The 18,161-nt window shown below is 39.3% G+C and overlaps 1 protein-coding gene across 1 annotated transcript; it reads right to left on the bottom strand.

Moving 5' to 3' along the window:
* Positions 1-6,411: 6,411 nt before the first annotated feature.
* LOC104244791 (delta(3,5)-Delta(2,4)-dienoyl-CoA isomerase, peroxisomal) lies at positions 6,412-11,070 on the bottom strand. Its single transcript, XM_009800284.2, has 2 exons — positions 10,291-11,070; positions 6,412-6,872 (listed from the first exon to the last, which is right to left on the bottom strand). Exons 1-2 carry the CDS (start codon positions 10,922-10,924, stop codon positions 6,682-6,684), a joined length of 825 nt encoding a protein of 274 aa, XP_009798586.1. The 5' UTR covers positions 10,925-11,070; the 3' UTR covers positions 6,412-6,681.
* Between the last annotated feature and the right edge of the window lie 7,091 nt (positions 11,071-18,161).

The following is an 18,161-nucleotide window of genomic DNA, read 5'->3' as shown; positions in this document are numbered from 1 at the left end:
GTAAATATCATCTTTTGGAAATTCAAGAAGGACTTTTATCTCCTCTTTGGCTAGTGCTGGTTTTAACAAGACCTGTATTCAACATCGCCTTTATTTATGAAAAACTTCATTTGAATGATTGGTTCGAGGATTGGTTCGGGTATTACAAACCCTTAGATCTTTATAATAATTTTCAAACCGAGTTTAAATCAACTCGTTATTGGATCGGGATTTTGTGAACCTCGAGTCTGAATCGAAATGAAAGCGGAGTCTTCAAACTATAAGTTTTAAGCCTTTTAGGCTCTTATATATCGGCCCTTAGGCTCTTATTTATCGGCCCTTAGGCTCTTATTTATCGGCCCTTAGTCTCTTATATATTGGCCCTTAGGCTCTTAAGTTGGGCCGATTCGGCCTCTTAGAATGGCTATATAATTTTTTCCTCATTTTGGCTTAAAAGACTTAGTGGAAATTATGCCTTGGCACGTGTTTTTTGCACCCGTAGATTTTTTTTCAAAGTTCAACATATCGGAACCTTATTAATGATTTGTTTGTGTAAAAATAATCGAACACCTCTTGAGGTGTTTCCAAGGGCCGGTGTTATCGAAACCCTTGGAATTTTCGAGGGCTTAATTTATCGAAGCGCTTTGTATTTTTCTTTTCCTGAGGGTAGCTTGATTTAACGAGTTTTTACAAAGTGTTTGAAGGCCTTTTAATTGATAGAGGAAGTCGGACGCCTCCGAGCCGCATTATTTGGTCGTAGCCTTTATATGACCATAGTCTTTTATTTGGTTGTAGCCTTTAAATGATCGTAGTCTTTAGTATGGCCGTAGCCTTCGGGTATGCCACTTGGACTTGTTCCCCGATAACTTTCCGAACTTGTTCGAGAAGTTAAACCCCGAGAATATTGGCCTTAGCCTTTGTTTCGAAGGGGTGCCTCTTTGAGGTCTTATTAATTCGAATTTCGATGGCAGTCCTTGAGTACTCGGGGTGCTTCTATGTTTTAGCTTTTAAGCCATTTAGGATTGTAAGTGTAGAGCTTGTATGAGATACAAAGTATTTTTGATGTAACCTGAATGTTTCTTCAAATAGTTGATACATGTGTACATGTTTAGCTACCGGGGCTCGGCTATTCTATATGGACACGGCTCGTTTGACCATTTGGCCCATTATAAAGTTTTCCTATCGAGGCCCATTTAGGCATGAAATATTTTTCCCAAAAATGTAATCTCCGAGGGTGATGCCCCCCAGTATTCGAGGTTACTTGAAAAGAAGCCTTGAATACTTGTTGGTCGTTCCTCAGGTAGCATATAGGTGTTGCCTCGTTAAAAACCTTGCCGGTAAAACCCATTTGGGACAAAATCCGAGCTAAGGGAAAAAGAGTGCAACATATGCTCTATAACATGCGGCCTTCGTGTAGGAAGGGGCATTCTCGAGAGCACGAGCCTTTGAGAGGCTCCATTATGTCGAGCCTGTAAGTTCCTTTACCAACAAATCTGAGGTCTTGCTGTCTGTGACCATGATATCTCCGAGGACCTTGGCCTGGTCGCGTATGATTTCAGTGCCCTAATTTTGGTGCCCTGACCTGACGCCGCGAAGGCCGAGAAGCTCAGTCGCCCCAACTCAGAGGGAACGCCTTTCTGGAATGAGCTTCGTGTCGTATTGCCCCGAAACATTGACTATTTCCTACAAATGAATTAAAGTGGTCCTCTGCGCATAGGGACTTAACCAGTCATATAATCAATATAAGTTTTAACTATTTTATCTATTTATCCATCGAGCGGAATCCCTGTCATATCGAAGCAATGTGATCTATATTTTCAACAAGAAATTAAATGAGTTTTTTCTTGAGAACGGGGACTACTTCTCGTTCTCAGGTGTACCTTTCCTTTTAGCGATAGCATCAGCCTTTCCGGGAACAGCGAGGGTTCGAGGATCTGGAGAATTCCTTTCTTCACCTCCAATTACCTGTTATTCTGCTTTCTTTGAGGCTCAGAGTTGTGACTACTACTTTGCCACCTGCTTACCTTTTGAGGTCGATGTCTTCGAGGTCAAGGGTTCCGGTATCGGCACCGCTTCATCGATTGTGAACATCTCTTTTGCAGCATGCTGTTCTCCGTGGACTATTTTCACTTCTTCCTCTGTCGGGAACTTCATCATCTGATTGAGAGTCAAAAGCACTGCCCTCATATTGTGTATCCATGGCCTCCCGAGGAGTGCGTTATACCTCATGTCACCTTCGATGACATGGAATCTGGTGTCTTGTATGGTCCTGGCTACGTTTATGGGCAAGATAATTTCTTCCTTCGTTGTTTCACTTGCCATGTTGAAGCCATTCAGCACCCGGGATGCATGTACAATCTGACCTTTCAAATTGAGTTGTTTCACGACCCTCGATCTTATTATGTTCGCTGAGCTACCTGGATCCACTAAAACACATTTAACCTAAATTTTATTCAAAAGAATAGAGATTACCAGGGCGTCGTTGTGAGGCTGGGATACATCTTCTGCTTCATTGTCGCAAAATGATAGGGCGTCGTAGGGCACATAGCTCTGAGTCCATTTTTCCTTTATGATGGACACTTTAGTGCGTTTGAATGTAGGTCCCTATGGGACGTCGGCTCCTTTGATGATCATGTGAATGACATGTTGGGGGTTTTCAGGTTCATTCTTCCTATTTGCATCTCTTTCCCGAAAATGGTTTTTGGTCAAGTCATTGAGAAATTCACGAAGGTGCCCCACATTGAATAGTTGAGCTACCTCCTTTCTAAGCTGTCTGCAATCCTCGATCTTATGCCTGTGAGTGCCATGCTACTTACACATTAAGTCAGGGTTTCTCTGAGAAGGATCTGTCTGTATTGGCTTAGGCCATCTAGTGTCATTAATTTTGCCAATGGCCGAGACAATATTTAAGGCGTCGACACTGAAGTTGTATTCTGATAATTTTGGGGCCTCTACTGTCCCCGAGCGCCTGTCGGACCCGATTTTGCCCATGAATCCCGAGGAGCTTTGGCCTTGATATATTCTTTGATCATTTCGAGGTACATTGCGCCTTGAAATGTTCCTTCTATCTTCGATGTACGGTTGATATCTTTCCTTGTTGAATCTTGATCCCCGATTTGTGTCCCTCGAGGGTTTGACTGCAAATTTGTTAGGGTGAACTGAGCCTGATAGGGCTCCCAACTGGTCATCCTCAACCCTAATTTTCTATTGATACCGATTGTGCATGTCCGACCATGTCACAGCTGGATACTCGATCAAGTTCTGATTTAGCTATCGAGATGCTATCGAGCTCCTTTCATTCAAACCTTGCATGAAGGCCTGAACCGCCTAGTCATCGGAGACCGGGGGTAATTTCATCCTTTCCATCTGAAACCGGGACACGAACTCCCTTAGCATTTCGTCGTCACTCTGCCTTATCTTGAATTCGTCTGATTTTCTTGTGGCCACCTTTATGGCCCCGGCGTGTGCTTTTACGAAGGCATCCGCCAATATAGCAAATGAATCAATAGAATTAGGAGCTAAGTTGTGATACCAGATCATAGCTACTTTTGATAGCGTTTCTCCAAACATTTTCAATAATACTAACTCGATTTCGGCATTATTCAAGTTATTTCCTTTGATCCCACAAGTGTACGAAATAATATATCCGTTAGGGTCCGTTGTCCCATTGTACTTCGGTATATCGGGCATGCGAAACTTCTTGGGAATGGGCATCGGAGCCGCACTCGAGGGGAAAGGTTTTTGTATAAATATTTTAGCATCTAGTCCCTTCAAAACTCGAGGCGCTCCCGGTATTTGGTCCACCCGGGAGTTGTAAGTTTCCACCTTTTTATCGTTTTCTTCTATCCTCTTTTCTCCTGACTCGATTCTTTTAGTCAGTTCCTCGAGCATTTTCATGATTGTGGGGCCAGTCCCCGAGCCGCTTTCAATGGGCCTTTCAAGCACAGGTTCGTGTTGTGTATTTACTGGTTCGGTGGTGTTAGGAGTCCTGTTCTGACTCTGAAGCTGAGCGATGTTGACTTGCTGAGCTTGCAGCATCTCGAATATCACCCGGAGGCTGACTCCTCCTTCTTCCGATCATCGTGTTTCCTGGCCTCCAGCCTGGGTTTCCTTGCGTCCATTCCTTAAGGGGTCTGTGCCTGCTTCCGTGTTTAGAGCGTTGTGGGAGCTGATGTCAACTGGCTCCACGTTTGGCACTCTCTCAAGGTTTACAAGTGGTACACCGAGCCCTATGTCGCTGCTTTCCCCAAGTCATTCACTGTCATGAGCAGGTGCATCTTGGGTGCTAGACATATTTTGGCCTGAAATCAAAAATAATTAACAAGAAAAAGTGTAAAGAATAACGTGTGTTATCAGAAAACTAGCACTAAAATAATCACTATTTTCTTTAGCCCCACGGTGGGCGCCAAACTGTTTACCTCAAAAAATGTGAGTAATAATTAAAGATATTTTTGTGATTTTAAAGATATGTGATATATTTTAATACTAGTGATTAAACAAGTAATATTAAGCTTAAGTAAGAAGAAATAATGAATCAAATCAGTGTTGCTGAAACAGTAGGGGGCCTCGAGCTCGTCTATCCAAGGACCTCGAGGTCAGCTAAGACCAAAAAGGTATGAACAATAAAGTAAAGGCAATAAAGTTGAAAAGTAATTGCTGAGCACGTTAAACAAGAGAAGAATAAGAATGTTCTATTGTTGTAAAAATGATCTGATGCCTTACAAAATGATTGGGGTCCCCTTTATATAGGAGGGAAAAACCCCAATATAGAATCCTATTGGTACGGGTGTATAACGGTCTAGTACGGACCTGTACTATTTTATACAACTCTTATCCTATAATTAATGCCCAGATCCACGTGTCCTTGAGAAATTTTCGCTCTTTATTGATTGACTTCGAGATTATGATGTCCTCGATGCAGGCCGCGCCAGGCCTTTGATCAGCTTCCTCGATAGCCGAATCTCCCCCATACCTCGAGTCTCCCGGACTCGAGCCTATAGCCCGATTTAAGACTCCAAAATCATACTTCTCGATTTTGACCGTATACAAAACCGTAACGGTATTATCTCGAGGTTGGTCATACATGGCCTCGGTGATTATCGAGCACTTCGATCATTGAGTCTTGTACTCCGCTATGGGGCTCGAGCCCGGTCTATTTTGAACTTGTTCTCGAAACGAGCCCTCGAGCCTACGGAATCGGGCATATCTGATTTCGACCGTATACAAACCCTAACTTAATTATGATAATTTATTATCTTTCTACGTTTATTACATGACTTATCCAAACCAAATTTCGAATAGTTCCGATGTCGTATTGTAGGAAATCTTTTAGTTAAAACAACAATACATTATTTGCTTCTAGGTAGGATTGAAGTAAAATAGTTTGCCTTTTAACTCTCCAAATGATCCGGATTTGCCCTTAAAGTTACTAATATTCTAAATTTACCCTTTATGCTGCTGCTCTTAGGCCAGAATGGCAAATTTGAGTCATTTTGGTAACAACAGGGGTAAAAAGAAGATATGTTTTTAACGGAGAATAAATTTGTTCTAAATCGTATAATCCAAGATATATTTGAGCCTTTGCTCTTTTTCTTTTAGAAAACCCAAGGCACTGCAAATAACAATTTAAAGGAAAAAAGGAAAAAAAAAAAAAAAAGAAGAGGAAAAACTCATCAAAGATGGCAAATTGCCAAGATTAGCGTTGCCGCTGTGCCTTTATCTGTAGGGAATAGGGATGGTTTCCCATCTTTTCCTGTTCTGCATTCTTAGGACAGAATCAAATGCAGTAACATGTTGCGAAAACGCAACCTCATTGCTCTCTCCCCTGCCCCTCTATCTCTGTCCTCCTTCTTCGTTATTGTGCTCCTTTGGATCAAAAGCTCTCTCTTCCCCGCGCACGCGGAAAAAAAATCTTTTCTTCAGGAGAAAAGTGACCAGTTTTACTCTAAACTTGATGATAAGAGAGACTGCAATTTCACCAGAAGATTGCGCAGTATTGTCCCGTGATGGATGTATTAAAGGAAGCACATCTTGAAACAACACTAAAATAATAGACCAGTTTAATAAACAAACACTTACTTGAAATAACCTCTAAATATTATATCAAATATTCGTAATCTTATTCATGGCCAAACGGCTTAATTAGAAGACAAACATAAATTCATAGACGACCCAAAAGATGACACACCACTCCCTCGATGAGGCATTGACAAAGGAACAACAGGACAACTCTGTTATCAACCACATGAGACTTCTTACCATACTAGGCAAGTGCATTTGACTGTTTACTGCAAGCCGGACTATGCATGTGATTTAAAGCTGGACATTGGTGTTGTTGAGATGTCATTTTTCACAAGTTCCCTAAGTTTCATGTGAGCTAGGTCATATAATGACGATACATATGCTGCAACATTTGTACGATGTAGCAGAACGTTCAAAAAAAAAAAATATATGGTGATTTTTCCATATGATATGATATGATTTTGTGGGCTTACAAGAAGTACAATTTCACAAGACAAATGTTCACGTCGACTATAACCATACTAGAAACTCTGACAAAAGCTAAAGCTACATAAGCAGACGACCACTTATGCATCATTGTGTGTCTTATCAATCTCGTCCCTCGACCAACAGACAGTCTTATTCAGTCATATGCAGATCAATTAACCCTTTCAAACTCCATCAGTGTCATCATTTACCAAACTAGAGTTTGGCAAATCTAGGTTTTCTTTTCTCATTATGTGCTGAAATTGCTTCTTTCAAGTCATCTGATAAAAGTACACCAGAATTCCATGTGGCAACATAATCTAGGCCTTGTTCCACTGTCAAATCCCTACTTTTCAGCAACACGGCTTTTGTTCCAATAACAGCGAGTGGAGACTTTGCAGCTATTTCTGCATTTAAGAAAAAGTATCAATAACATATTAGCCAGCAATGCTTTCAAACCCTCCTCTTTGATGAAGAACCACAAATACTGCAAAATCCACCAGTACATATAAATATTTCTTTTGGCCAAGTACGGTAAAAGATCAATGTCACAGTAATTATGCACAAGATACCAATATCAATTCCAAGAAAGCAAGAAACTTTGACAATATAAAATCCACCAGTACATATAAATATTTCTTTTTGGCCAAGAATTGTAAAAGATCAATGTCACAGTAATTATGCATAAGATACCAATATCAATTCCAAGAAAGCAAGAACTACGCAGCTAAAAGAACTAATTCACCAATGCCAGAGAGAATTGAGGAGGAGACACAAGAAATAAACTACTTAGTAAAAGGCCTGGTAAGTTACCAAAAGCTCATGGTGGAAACAATTGAGTGGATGAATAACCTATTTTATAAGAACTTGACTGACAGCTCGCATTTTACTTAAGCAAGGAACAAAATCAGATATGCAAAGATATATACTAATGACACCAGTTCAAATCTCTGCCACACACCATGGTATGCCAAGGTCCTATGACCTTCCATTTCAGGTAAAGAAGGCAGCGTAATTCCAGACATAAGTGTTTTCTAATTGAAGACCGCCTGCATTAGATTTGAGAAAGGCATAAGTTAACTGACACAGACTACCATATTAAACCAATGTCAGTAGTATACACGGAGAAGGAAAGAAAGTAGGATAGAAGATCTGAATCGCCTTGGATCTCTAGTTTGTTCGACTTTAACTTTTTCAATCTTCAATTCCCCATTTTTATAAAAATTTCATATGAAACAGATATGGCAAATCACATTTTGCGTCCCTTGTTTTACTGTTTTATCTCACAAAGACCCTTGTGAATCCAAAAGCTAATTCCAACTATCTTCTTCAGCAGTGACAAATCAATAAAGTTTCACCAAAAAACATATAAAAGTAGATCATTCAGAAGTCAATGCTTTTATGTTGACAGGTTAAACAATCAAAGAGACATGGGTGATCGAGCCTTACCTACATGCCTTTTTGAATGTTAGACTCAGGAACACTCCCCACAACTTTGCACAAGTGTGTCAGTGTCGATTCTCATCACTCAAGCATGAGATTAAGTAAAGCGCTGAATCAAAAGTTTAACTTACTATTTCCCAAATGAGAGATGCAGGGTCAAGTTATACTCATACAACAACAGCAGCTATGCATCAATTAGACGTCAAGGCTATATGAATCCTCATTGTCCGTGTTGCTTCATTTAAGCTCATCGCAGTCCAATATTATAATAAGAATTGCCCAGTTGTACTCATAAACTTGTAAAAGGTTCTGGTCGGAGGAGAAGATGAAGCTTAACCTAAATAGCTAAAGCTGCTCCAAAGTGAGCCTAGGCCAGAATAACACTTGCATTGTTCCATATGACGTAGGAATTCAAGCAGGTACACATACTTTTTGTGCTCTTTTGATGTGAATTCAAGTGATACATAACGTGAATAATAAGCCATGGATACAGATATGGTTTGTCAAATAGCTCTAGAAAATAAAGTTGCCTCTAGTAGGGAAATGCTTGCAACAGAGCTGAGCAGTTGTCTTTGTGCTGCATATGTTAAAACTATGGTCGAATCTGGAGAGTATCTTCCCTCTCTCTAGAGTTGATGTATTATGATGCAAACAGAGCTGATGTATTATGATGCAAACAGAGCTGATGTATTATGATGCAAACAGTAATCCACAAAGACCTTTTATTAATGGTAGTGGTGTAGGTGGTCAACCTGACATCGCAATTACAGAAAGCCCAACTTGGCAGATTGTAACACAATCTCCACGTGAAGAGTAAGCATGTGTAAGATGCTAGTAAACTGAAGGTCAATTTGCTCCAAAGATAATAAGAAATGGAAACGATTACACTTTTATCCGTCTCTCTTCAGACATTCAAACTACTGATCATACACAAGTAAACCGTTCCAACTTGCAGGAAAAGAACTTGAGGTCACGCTAATTAGGATAGTGAGAAACTACTATAAGCCCTCAGCCATAAGAGAAAGATGTTTACATTGAATAAGTCAAAGACTAGAATACAAGAAGAAAAATGGGAAAAGAAGTCTGAATATAAAAGTTCTATCAGTGACTATTTATCCTATAAATAAAGCTAATATAAACGGTCAAAAATGCTTCAATCAATGATTCCAACATCCGCTATAAACATAACAGATGCATCGGATGGACGTCAAGTGGTTGATATTAACATTCGCTACAAAGTTCCAGGCCCCCAGCTCGTAAGATCATGCCAATAAAGCTAATATCGTAGAGGAAACATTGAACGAGAACAATCAAAAAACAATTGAATGAGAACTAATAGCTAGTGCTGGATTCTTGCTATTACAATAATTTTTAAAGTCTGAGGAGTGAAGAATTATCCAATTGTGGTCAAGTGGCTAAGTTTATCATGATGGAGGAAGCAATTACTCCCATCTTAACGCAAAGATAAAGAGCAAATAACTTCATGTCAGTAATGCCATTTTGCCTTATTGCTTCGCACCAAATCCATTAGGGTCCTCTTAAGCATGGAGGACGCAAAAAGCTTATAAATGAAGAAGCCTTCGAAGGGGGATTGTGAATGGACAACTGCCAAGTGAGATTCAGAACCATTTATGCATGAAGGCGATAAGATGGGCAGTGTGATTCCCACCATAGCCTTGAAAATCCGGAGGTGTAATGAAGTTATAGATGGTTTCTAGTGTCGGTGCGAGCGAAAGCTCAAACTCATTAGTTACTCCCTCAGCTCCAATTTTTGTGACACACTTTCCTTATTGGTCTGTTCCAAAAAGAAATGCGACATTTTTATATTTGGAAAAAGTTTGAAGTTTAAACTTTCCATTTTACCCACAATGAGAAGCCTTCACAGCCACACAAATGTTACGAAATGTTTAAGACAACAAGTTTCAAAAGTTTTTTTTTTTCTAAAATTCGTGTCGAGTCAAACTATGCACATAAATTGGAAAGCTGGGAGTATCAGTTGAATCACTATTGAGAAGCAAAACAAATTTACATATTATTAGTAGCTAATATTGTGGATGCCTAGATGTTGAATGGCAGTATCCTCTACCAAGTACACTCTGTTATTTTCAGTGTACAGATTTCTTAACAATCCTTTCAAAACTTAAGAGGTACAATTCATAAAAGTAAGAAGCCAACCCTTTTTCCCGGATATCATGATGCGCTTAAATTTCACATGTCTAGTGTACGGTCTTCAAAAATAACTTAACTTAACTAGGCATCAATCTAAAACAACAACAATTTTTTTCTTCAACCAAGAAATATTGAAGCGAAGAGGTAAATGAAAAAAGGATGGAACTTTACTACAAAAAATATTTGAGAAAAACTGAAAAACGATACCCTTACCCTCGGCAACAACGTTGACACCTTCCATCAAAGCTTCTTTAGAAGTAAAAATCTTAGAGACCAAGCCCAAATCTTTAGCTTCCGAAGCCGTAAACCTGCGACCAGTTAAAGCCAACTCCATTGCATTCCCAAACCCAACAATACTCGGAAGCCTCTGAAGTGTCCCGAGATCAGCCGTAATTGCTAAATCCACCTCTTTCACCGAGAAAAATGAATCAGAACAACAATACCTAATATCACACGCCGTAATTATGTCAATAGAACCACCGATACATGCGCCGTGGACGGCAGCAATTACCGGCTTACTGCAACTCTCTAAGGCAGTAACAGCCTCTTGCAGGAACTTGATATGTCGCCGGAGCTTCACGACGTTGCGGCCGTGATCAGCGGCGTGGGTTTCTTTGAAACCGTCAGATAGTGTTTGAAGGTCGATGCCGGAACAGAAGTGCTTGCCGGAGCCGGCGAGGATGATGACGGCGACATCGGGGTTGTGATCGAGTGAGGAGATGGCTTTGGGGAATTCAGTGAAGAAGTCACGTGACAGAGCGTTGAATTGGCCGGGTCGGTTTAGATACAAGTAATAGACCCGAGAAGTTGGGGATTTTTGTATGATTTTCAGTGATTTGTAATCCATTGTTTGTGCAGTACAAGAAGATTGATACTACTAACTAAAAGGTGAGCTGGACTGAAACGATGAGTTAGGCTCAGCGAGAGGTGCCTATTTTGGACTGGATTATATAAAAACAAAATATCCAATTAGCTTCGTTCACACTACGTGACCGTTTACTTTCTTTATCACTGCAACAAGTAAAATCTCACAGACAGGGTACGGAAAATCTAGTGTATACTCAGACCTTATACCTAGCTCGAGGAGATATTGAAACTATTTTTGAAGACCTTAAAAATGAGAAGAAGCACACTAACATCGACATACTGAGATAGTCAAGTATAACTCTATGAATAAGAAAATACAAGACTAAATATTAGTGCTTCTGGTATGACAAAGTAATATGTTCAACTACCCACTAACCCTTTAGTCTAATCATCGATCTCCACACCCTCCTATCAAGGGTCATATCCTCGTTAAATGAAATTGCGTCATGTCTTACCTAATCACCTTGCCACAATACTTGTTAGGCCTATCTCTACCTCTCTTTAAGCTCACAAAGGTCAACCTCTCACACCTCCTCACAGGGGCATCTGTGCCTCTGCTCTTCACATGCTCATACCATCTTAACCTCAATACTCGCATCTTGTCCTCCACAGGGGCCACTCCAACCATGTCCCAAAAAACATCATTCATACTCTTATCTCTCCTAATGCCCGCATATCATTCAGCATCTTCATATTTGCTGCTTTCATTTTCTGGACACAAAAGTTCTTAACTGGCCAACACTCTGTCTCATACAACATAGTAGGTCTAACCACCACTCTGTAGAACTTGCCTTTAAATCTAAGCGGCACATTCTTATCACATAAAATACCGGATACAAACCTCTATTTCATCTATCTTGTTCCAATACGACATCCTTGTCAATCTTTCCATTATCTTGAATTACTAACCCTAGGTATTTAAAACTTCTTTTCTTAGGAAGAACTTGAATATCAAGCTTCACTTCCACGTCCGCTTCATGGCTCATGTCATTGAATTTGCACTCCAAGTATTCTGTTTTGGTCTTGCTCAACTTGAAACATTTTGACTCTATGGTCTATTTCCAAACCTCTATCCTCGCATTAATATTGTCTTGTGTCTCGTCGGACAGTACTATGTCATTTACAAATAATATGTACTATGACACCTCCCTTGAATGTGACGCGTAAGTACGTCCATCATCTAGGCGAATAAAAGCGTGCTAAGATTTGATCCATGGTGCAACCCCATCACAAATAGAAAGTATTTCGAGTCTCCTCCCACAATCCCCATCCGGTTCTTAGCCCCATCATAATGTTCTTAATCACTCTAGTATATTGTCACGGCCCAAATTCCACCAAAGGGGTCGTGATGTGTCGCTATCCCAAATTCACACCTTAAGATGTCGTGATGACACTTAGTCTCCAAGACTAGGTAAACCTAATACATTCTGAGTTAATAAAAGAATTGAACTATTTAATCATTAAATCATAAACCAGTAATTGACATATATAACTTCAACGGCAAATAGTTATATATTTTCCAAAACCGGTAGTACGGAGTCATAAGCTCTACTGAAATACGCTAGAATTTCTAAATACTAATTGGTTCGATTTATAATTTAACAGTAGCATAAGTAAGTACGATGGTGACTCCGAGGCCTGCGAGCGTCAAGCAAATATACCTTGAAGTCTTCATCGCGCAGACGCAACTCTCAATAGCACGATCAAAATACTTGGATCTGTACAAAAATATGCAGAAGCGTAGCATGAGTACACCACAATGATACCCAGTAAGTATCAAGCCTAACATCGGTAGAGTAGCGACGAGGCCAGGCCAAGACACCTACTAGACATACAAATCTGTACAAGATATGCATGAAGCTAATAATGGAAAGAACATCAATGTAAGGCTAACGGCGGAAAGATTATTGATTTACAACCAACAACGAAATAATAAGAACGCAAATGGAAGCAAGTAGTAAACGGGTGATAGAGAAGCAACATAATCAGGACACCGATGAGATATAAATGAATTCAAACAAGGAGGAACTAATGATAGCTCAAATAATCAAATCGTTGCAGACGCATGTCGTAAAACAAGAATTACCCCAAAGTACCACACCTCGTAAATCACAAATCATGGACCACAATTTCCAAATCTCACACGTATGGCACCTTGTGCTCACAATAACAATTACCTTCATATGGCAAGGCCCACGTGCTACCATGTGCATTGCAATCGTACCAAATATCAATTAAAATGATTGAGAGTTATATTTAAACATCATAAAGAATAATAACAATCTTGAATAAAATAAGGCGTCAAATGAAATAATAAGTTTATTTTAGAAATCAATTAAAGTAAAATAAAATATAATTTAAACAAAATATAGTATCATATGGGTTTAGTTTAGAAATCAATAAAATTGAGTAAAATATCATATTTAAACAAAGCAAAAAATAAGTTATATTAACGAATTAAATATAAAATTTGTTAAAAGAGAAACATGATAATAATTTTAAGTAAGGTAACCAATCAACAGGGTGTTGGGTATAATTTGAGAATCGAATTAGCAAAATGGCGATAACCATTTAAAATAATAAGGCACCGAGTGAGATAGCGAGTTCTATCTTAAGAGACACATAAAATAAAACGTGTTAATAATTTCATTGTTTAAATCATTATGTTACCAACAACTCAACAGAATATGATATAATGACTTCACGCAATTAGATTCATATTGACAATCAATTTCCCAAGTTATAATGGAGGCACAGATTGGCATGTTAAAGCAATAGAACAAATTACGTAGAATGCATGACTCACACAAGAAGCCACAATTGTTCCAACACCAATATAACAAAGAAAAACCAAACACAATCAAAATACGGATGAATGATTGACGGAAGAACAATAACCATTCAAATCAACAAGTTGTCCCAACATAGAATGTACAACAAGAATCACAACTGAGGTACCGCCTCGAAATCACATTTCACAAGTCATAATCACAACCTTTCTTTATATCACCGCGTGCGTATTATATTTAGTTTTGAAAATTAATTTTCCCTAAATAGCTACATGCTTTTTAGTCCACTTTATCTCACGGCGTGGATTCAAGTAGTTCCCCTACTAGCAACACGTGAATCAAGCCTACCTTATCTCACCGCATGTGTATCAGCCCCTGACCTTATACCACCGCATTCATATCAATATCACAACACAATCACAACTCGCACCATAATGCCCATATGCCATAACTTCCCAAATGGTCAACAACAACAGTGTTAACAAAACACATAGCCCACAACTGTAACGACCCGACCGGTCGTTTTAAGCATTTGCATTTGGCTCACCAGTTCTCGGGCATGACTAGCCCCATATGATGTATTACGACTTATGTAAATCGTCAGTTTTGGTTTTTAGGTTAATCAAAATAGATATGGAAAGAGTGATTTTCAGCTTGAAGCTTTAAATTTGAAAGGCTTGACCAAGTTTTGACTTTTTAGTATTTGACCTCGTATTGGATTTCTGATAATTCCATTAGCTTTGTTGAGTGATTTTGGACTTAGAAGCTCGCCCGGATTGTGACTTAGAGGTCCGTAGTAGAATTTGGCTTGAAATGGTGAAAGTGGGAATTTTGGAAAGTTTGACCGGGAATGGACTTTTTGATATCGGGGTCAGATTCCGATTCCGGAAGTTGGAGCATGTCCATAATGTCAAATGTGACTTGTGTGCAAAATTTGAGGTCAATCGGACGTGATTTGATAGGTTTCGGCATCAGTTGTGAAAGTTTAAAGTTTCAAAGTTCATTGATTTTGAGTTGAGGTATGATTTGTATTTTTAGAATTGTTTGATGTGATTTGAGGCCTCCACTAAGTCTGTGATATATTTGGAGACTTGTTGGTATGTTCGGGCAGGGTCCCAAGGGGCTCGGGTGAGTTTTGGGGTGGTTTCGAACCATTTCTAGGCCATTTCTAGTTGCCAGTTTTTGGCTTCAGGGGTGTATAGTGCGTTAGCATAGATCTGGCCGTGTTAGCATAGAGAAAATTTGGAAAAATGGAGATGTGCTATGCGATTGCATAGGTCTTCCCGCGATCGCATAAAGTAAAATCTCTACTGCATTAACCCGACTTTGGAAGCTTATATCTCACAATCTATAAGGAATTCGAAAATGATCAAAATATGAAAGTTGTAGCTATTGATGTCTAGTTTTCAGAAAGTTAAACCAGTGGTAAATTGGAGTTTTGTACAAAAAGTTATGACTATTATACTAGAAGCTGTCTGGAAGAGTTAGAGAAGGCTGTTGGAAATATTTGTTCTACGCGATCGCGGGAGAATGGCCTCAATCGCATAGGGTAAAAGAAGGGCTGGAAAATTTAGTTCTTTGCTATCGCATTTGTTTGTCTGTGATAGCATGGGGTAAATTCCTTGACAGATTATAAAGTACTCTATTTCGAGGGTTTCAGCCATTTTTGCATTTTTGGAGCTATGGAGCTCGGGAGATGGCGATTTTGGAGGGGAGTTTTAGAGGATTGATTAGGGTAAGTGTTCTTAAATTAAAATTGGTTAAATTCCATGATTAAGTCTTTATTTTTATCATTTAATTTGGAAATTTAGGGTGAAAATGGAAGAAAATTTGGAGAGTTAATTTTGAGGATTTGGATGGCCATTTGATGTCGGATTTTGGTGAATTTGATATGGGTAGACTCGTGAGTGAATGGGCTTTCTAGTTTTGTAATTTTTATTGGATTCCGAGATGTGGGTCCGGGGTCAGGTTTGGCCAATTTCGGGATTTTTTAATTTGATTATTTTCGCTTAGGCCTTGTTCCTTTAGCATGTATTAATGATACGATTCTGATTTTGGATAGATTCAGGATGATTTGAGGCCGGGTCGAGCGACAAGGGCATCGCGATGTAGATTTTCATTCGGTTTGAGGTAAGCAATGATTGTAAATCTTGTCCTAAGAATATGAAACCCCGGATTTCATATCGTTTCACTATATTGAGGTGACGCACACGCTAGATGACGAGCGTGAGGGGGGCACCATTGGGGATTGTGACTTGGTCCGTCCCGTAGTGACTCTTAAGCTGCGTATTGTACTGAAAACTATTTGATACACTTGTGTTCTGGAAAATATTGCTTTGTTTTGGGCTGGATGCCATATTTGGGCTTCGCGCCAAGTTTTTTGGACCCTTAGGGGTTTTCCTTATTATTTCCTCACCGTTTTGACTTAAGATCTGTACTTAGTCATGTTATGTTTTTTTATTGATTTCATAACTCAGTATTTATTATTCCTTTGATGCATAAAAATGATATTTTGGGCTGAGCATCCTGTTTTAATGATAACCCGAGTGGATTGTGAGGTTGATAACTGAGAGAGGCCGAGAACCTGGTTGTGAGGATTATATATTTATGGATCGGGCTGCATGTCGCAGCGATATATATATATATATACACACACACACATATATATATATATATATATATATATATATATATATATATATATATATATATATATATATATATATATATATATATATGTATATGGATTGGGCTACACGCCGCAGCGATATAGCGCTTGGGCTGTAGGAGCCCCTCCGGAGTCTCCACACCCCCAATGAGCACAATCGACTATATATATTTATGGATCGGGTTGCACGCCGCAACGGTTATTATAAGGTACCTATTGAGCGTGAGTGCTGAGTGTGAGCATTGATTGATGAGAGTTGAGTCTCGAGTGACTGAGAGGCTTGCTCGATGGGCTATATATATATATATGAGTGATGATTTGCCCGAGGGGCTTGTTTTTATGAAATTACTATTTCACTCCTCTTTACACTGAGCCTCTGTTGAAAATTTTGAACAAATGCTTTTAAACAACTTTTATTGAAACTAGAGTTTTTACGAGATGCTCGAAATTTAATCACTGATCTGGTTTTGTTATTTCTACTGAGTTTTTTATGTTATGAGATGTATATGATTTATGTTTACTTGAGGGGTTGTATACGAACTATGTTTTGCCCGAAGGCCGATTATGATTTTTATCATTTTTACTATAAACTGTATTGAACCTCTATTGAAACCGTTGGAAAGCATCTTCAAATGATTTTTACCAAAACCTGTATTTTAAATGAGACGATTGACTCATATTCTGATTTGAAAGCTTGTTGTGCTTACTGAGTTTATCCTGATGTGGATTTATCATTTCCTACTGCTCAGTCTTTATTTACTTTTATTACTTACTGAGTTGGCGTACTCACATTACTCCCTGCACCTTGTGTGTGGATCTAGGGATTTGCTGGACGTGCTAGTGAGCGTTGTTTTTATCCGTCGCGGATCTATTGGAGATAGTAAGGTAGCTGCACGGCGATCGTAGCCCTACGTTTCTCCCTCCTATCTTCCTATAGGTTGTTATTAGTTATTTTCCAGTCTGTATATGTCTTAGTGTCATCGGAAAGTCCTTTATAGATGTTCATGACTAGTGACACCCCGATGTCGGGCTTTCTTTCCGCACTATTGTTTTGTTTTAAACACTATATAAAGGTTTATTGTTAAATAGATTTGATTTTATCCTAAGAATGGAAAATACTAATTGGTTTTAGGTTTGTGTCGGCTGGCCTAGTTCCATGATAGGTGCCGTCACGACCGGATTGGTTTTGGGGTCTTGACAAGTTGGTATAAGAGCCTAGGTTATATAGGTCTCATGAGTCATGAGCAGGTTTAGTAGAGTCTCGCGGATCAGTACGAAGACGTCTGTACTTATCTTCGAGAGGCTGAAGAACCTTTAGGAAAAACTTCACATTCTTGAATTCTTATTGCGCGACATTGATTTAGCTTGAAATGTAACTCTTGAAATTCCTTCCACGTGTTCGTATGCATGTATGAACGCTCAGTATTAACTGTGCATCGACGACTTGTGATTCCCTGGTCGAGGGGTGAACTGTGATTTCTGTGTGTTGATGTTGGGCCAGTCTGGAGGACTTTAGGCTGGGCTCGTCTGCAGCTTGAGCACTGAGGTATTAATTGTGTGAGCACGTGCTTTTGGATTTATATGTTCGATAATGTCCCTATTAGGGGAAGTGAGGACCGGATAGCTACGTGATGAGTGTGATGTGACTGCGAGATATGTTCATATGATTTGAATGAGATAAGAAGGGTCTGCTTAGGGGTAGCAAGAACTATCTGGTGCTTGATTTCCATCGTGATTTGATGTATAGCCCCGAGTTGTGG

This window comes from Nicotiana sylvestris, chromosome 12 (genome assembly GCF_000393655.2).
Source record: "Nicotiana sylvestris chromosome 12, ASM39365v2, whole genome shotgun sequence".
NCBI lineage: Eukaryota > Viridiplantae > Streptophyta > Magnoliopsida > Solanales > Solanaceae > Nicotiana > Nicotiana sylvestris.
This window is presented reverse-complemented; position numbering and strand designations above follow the sequence as displayed.

Bases quoted from the DNA above. Each gene is read 5' to 3' on its own strand.
- LOC104244791 (XM_009800284.2), bottom strand. From the start codon at position 10,924: ATGGATTACAAATCACTGAAAATCATACAAAAATCCCCAACTTCTCGG. The intron at 6,873-10,290 runs GTAAGGGTATCG...TCTTAAATGCAG, and splicing joins TGTCAACGTTGTTGCCGAGG to AAATAGCTGCAAAGTCTCCA.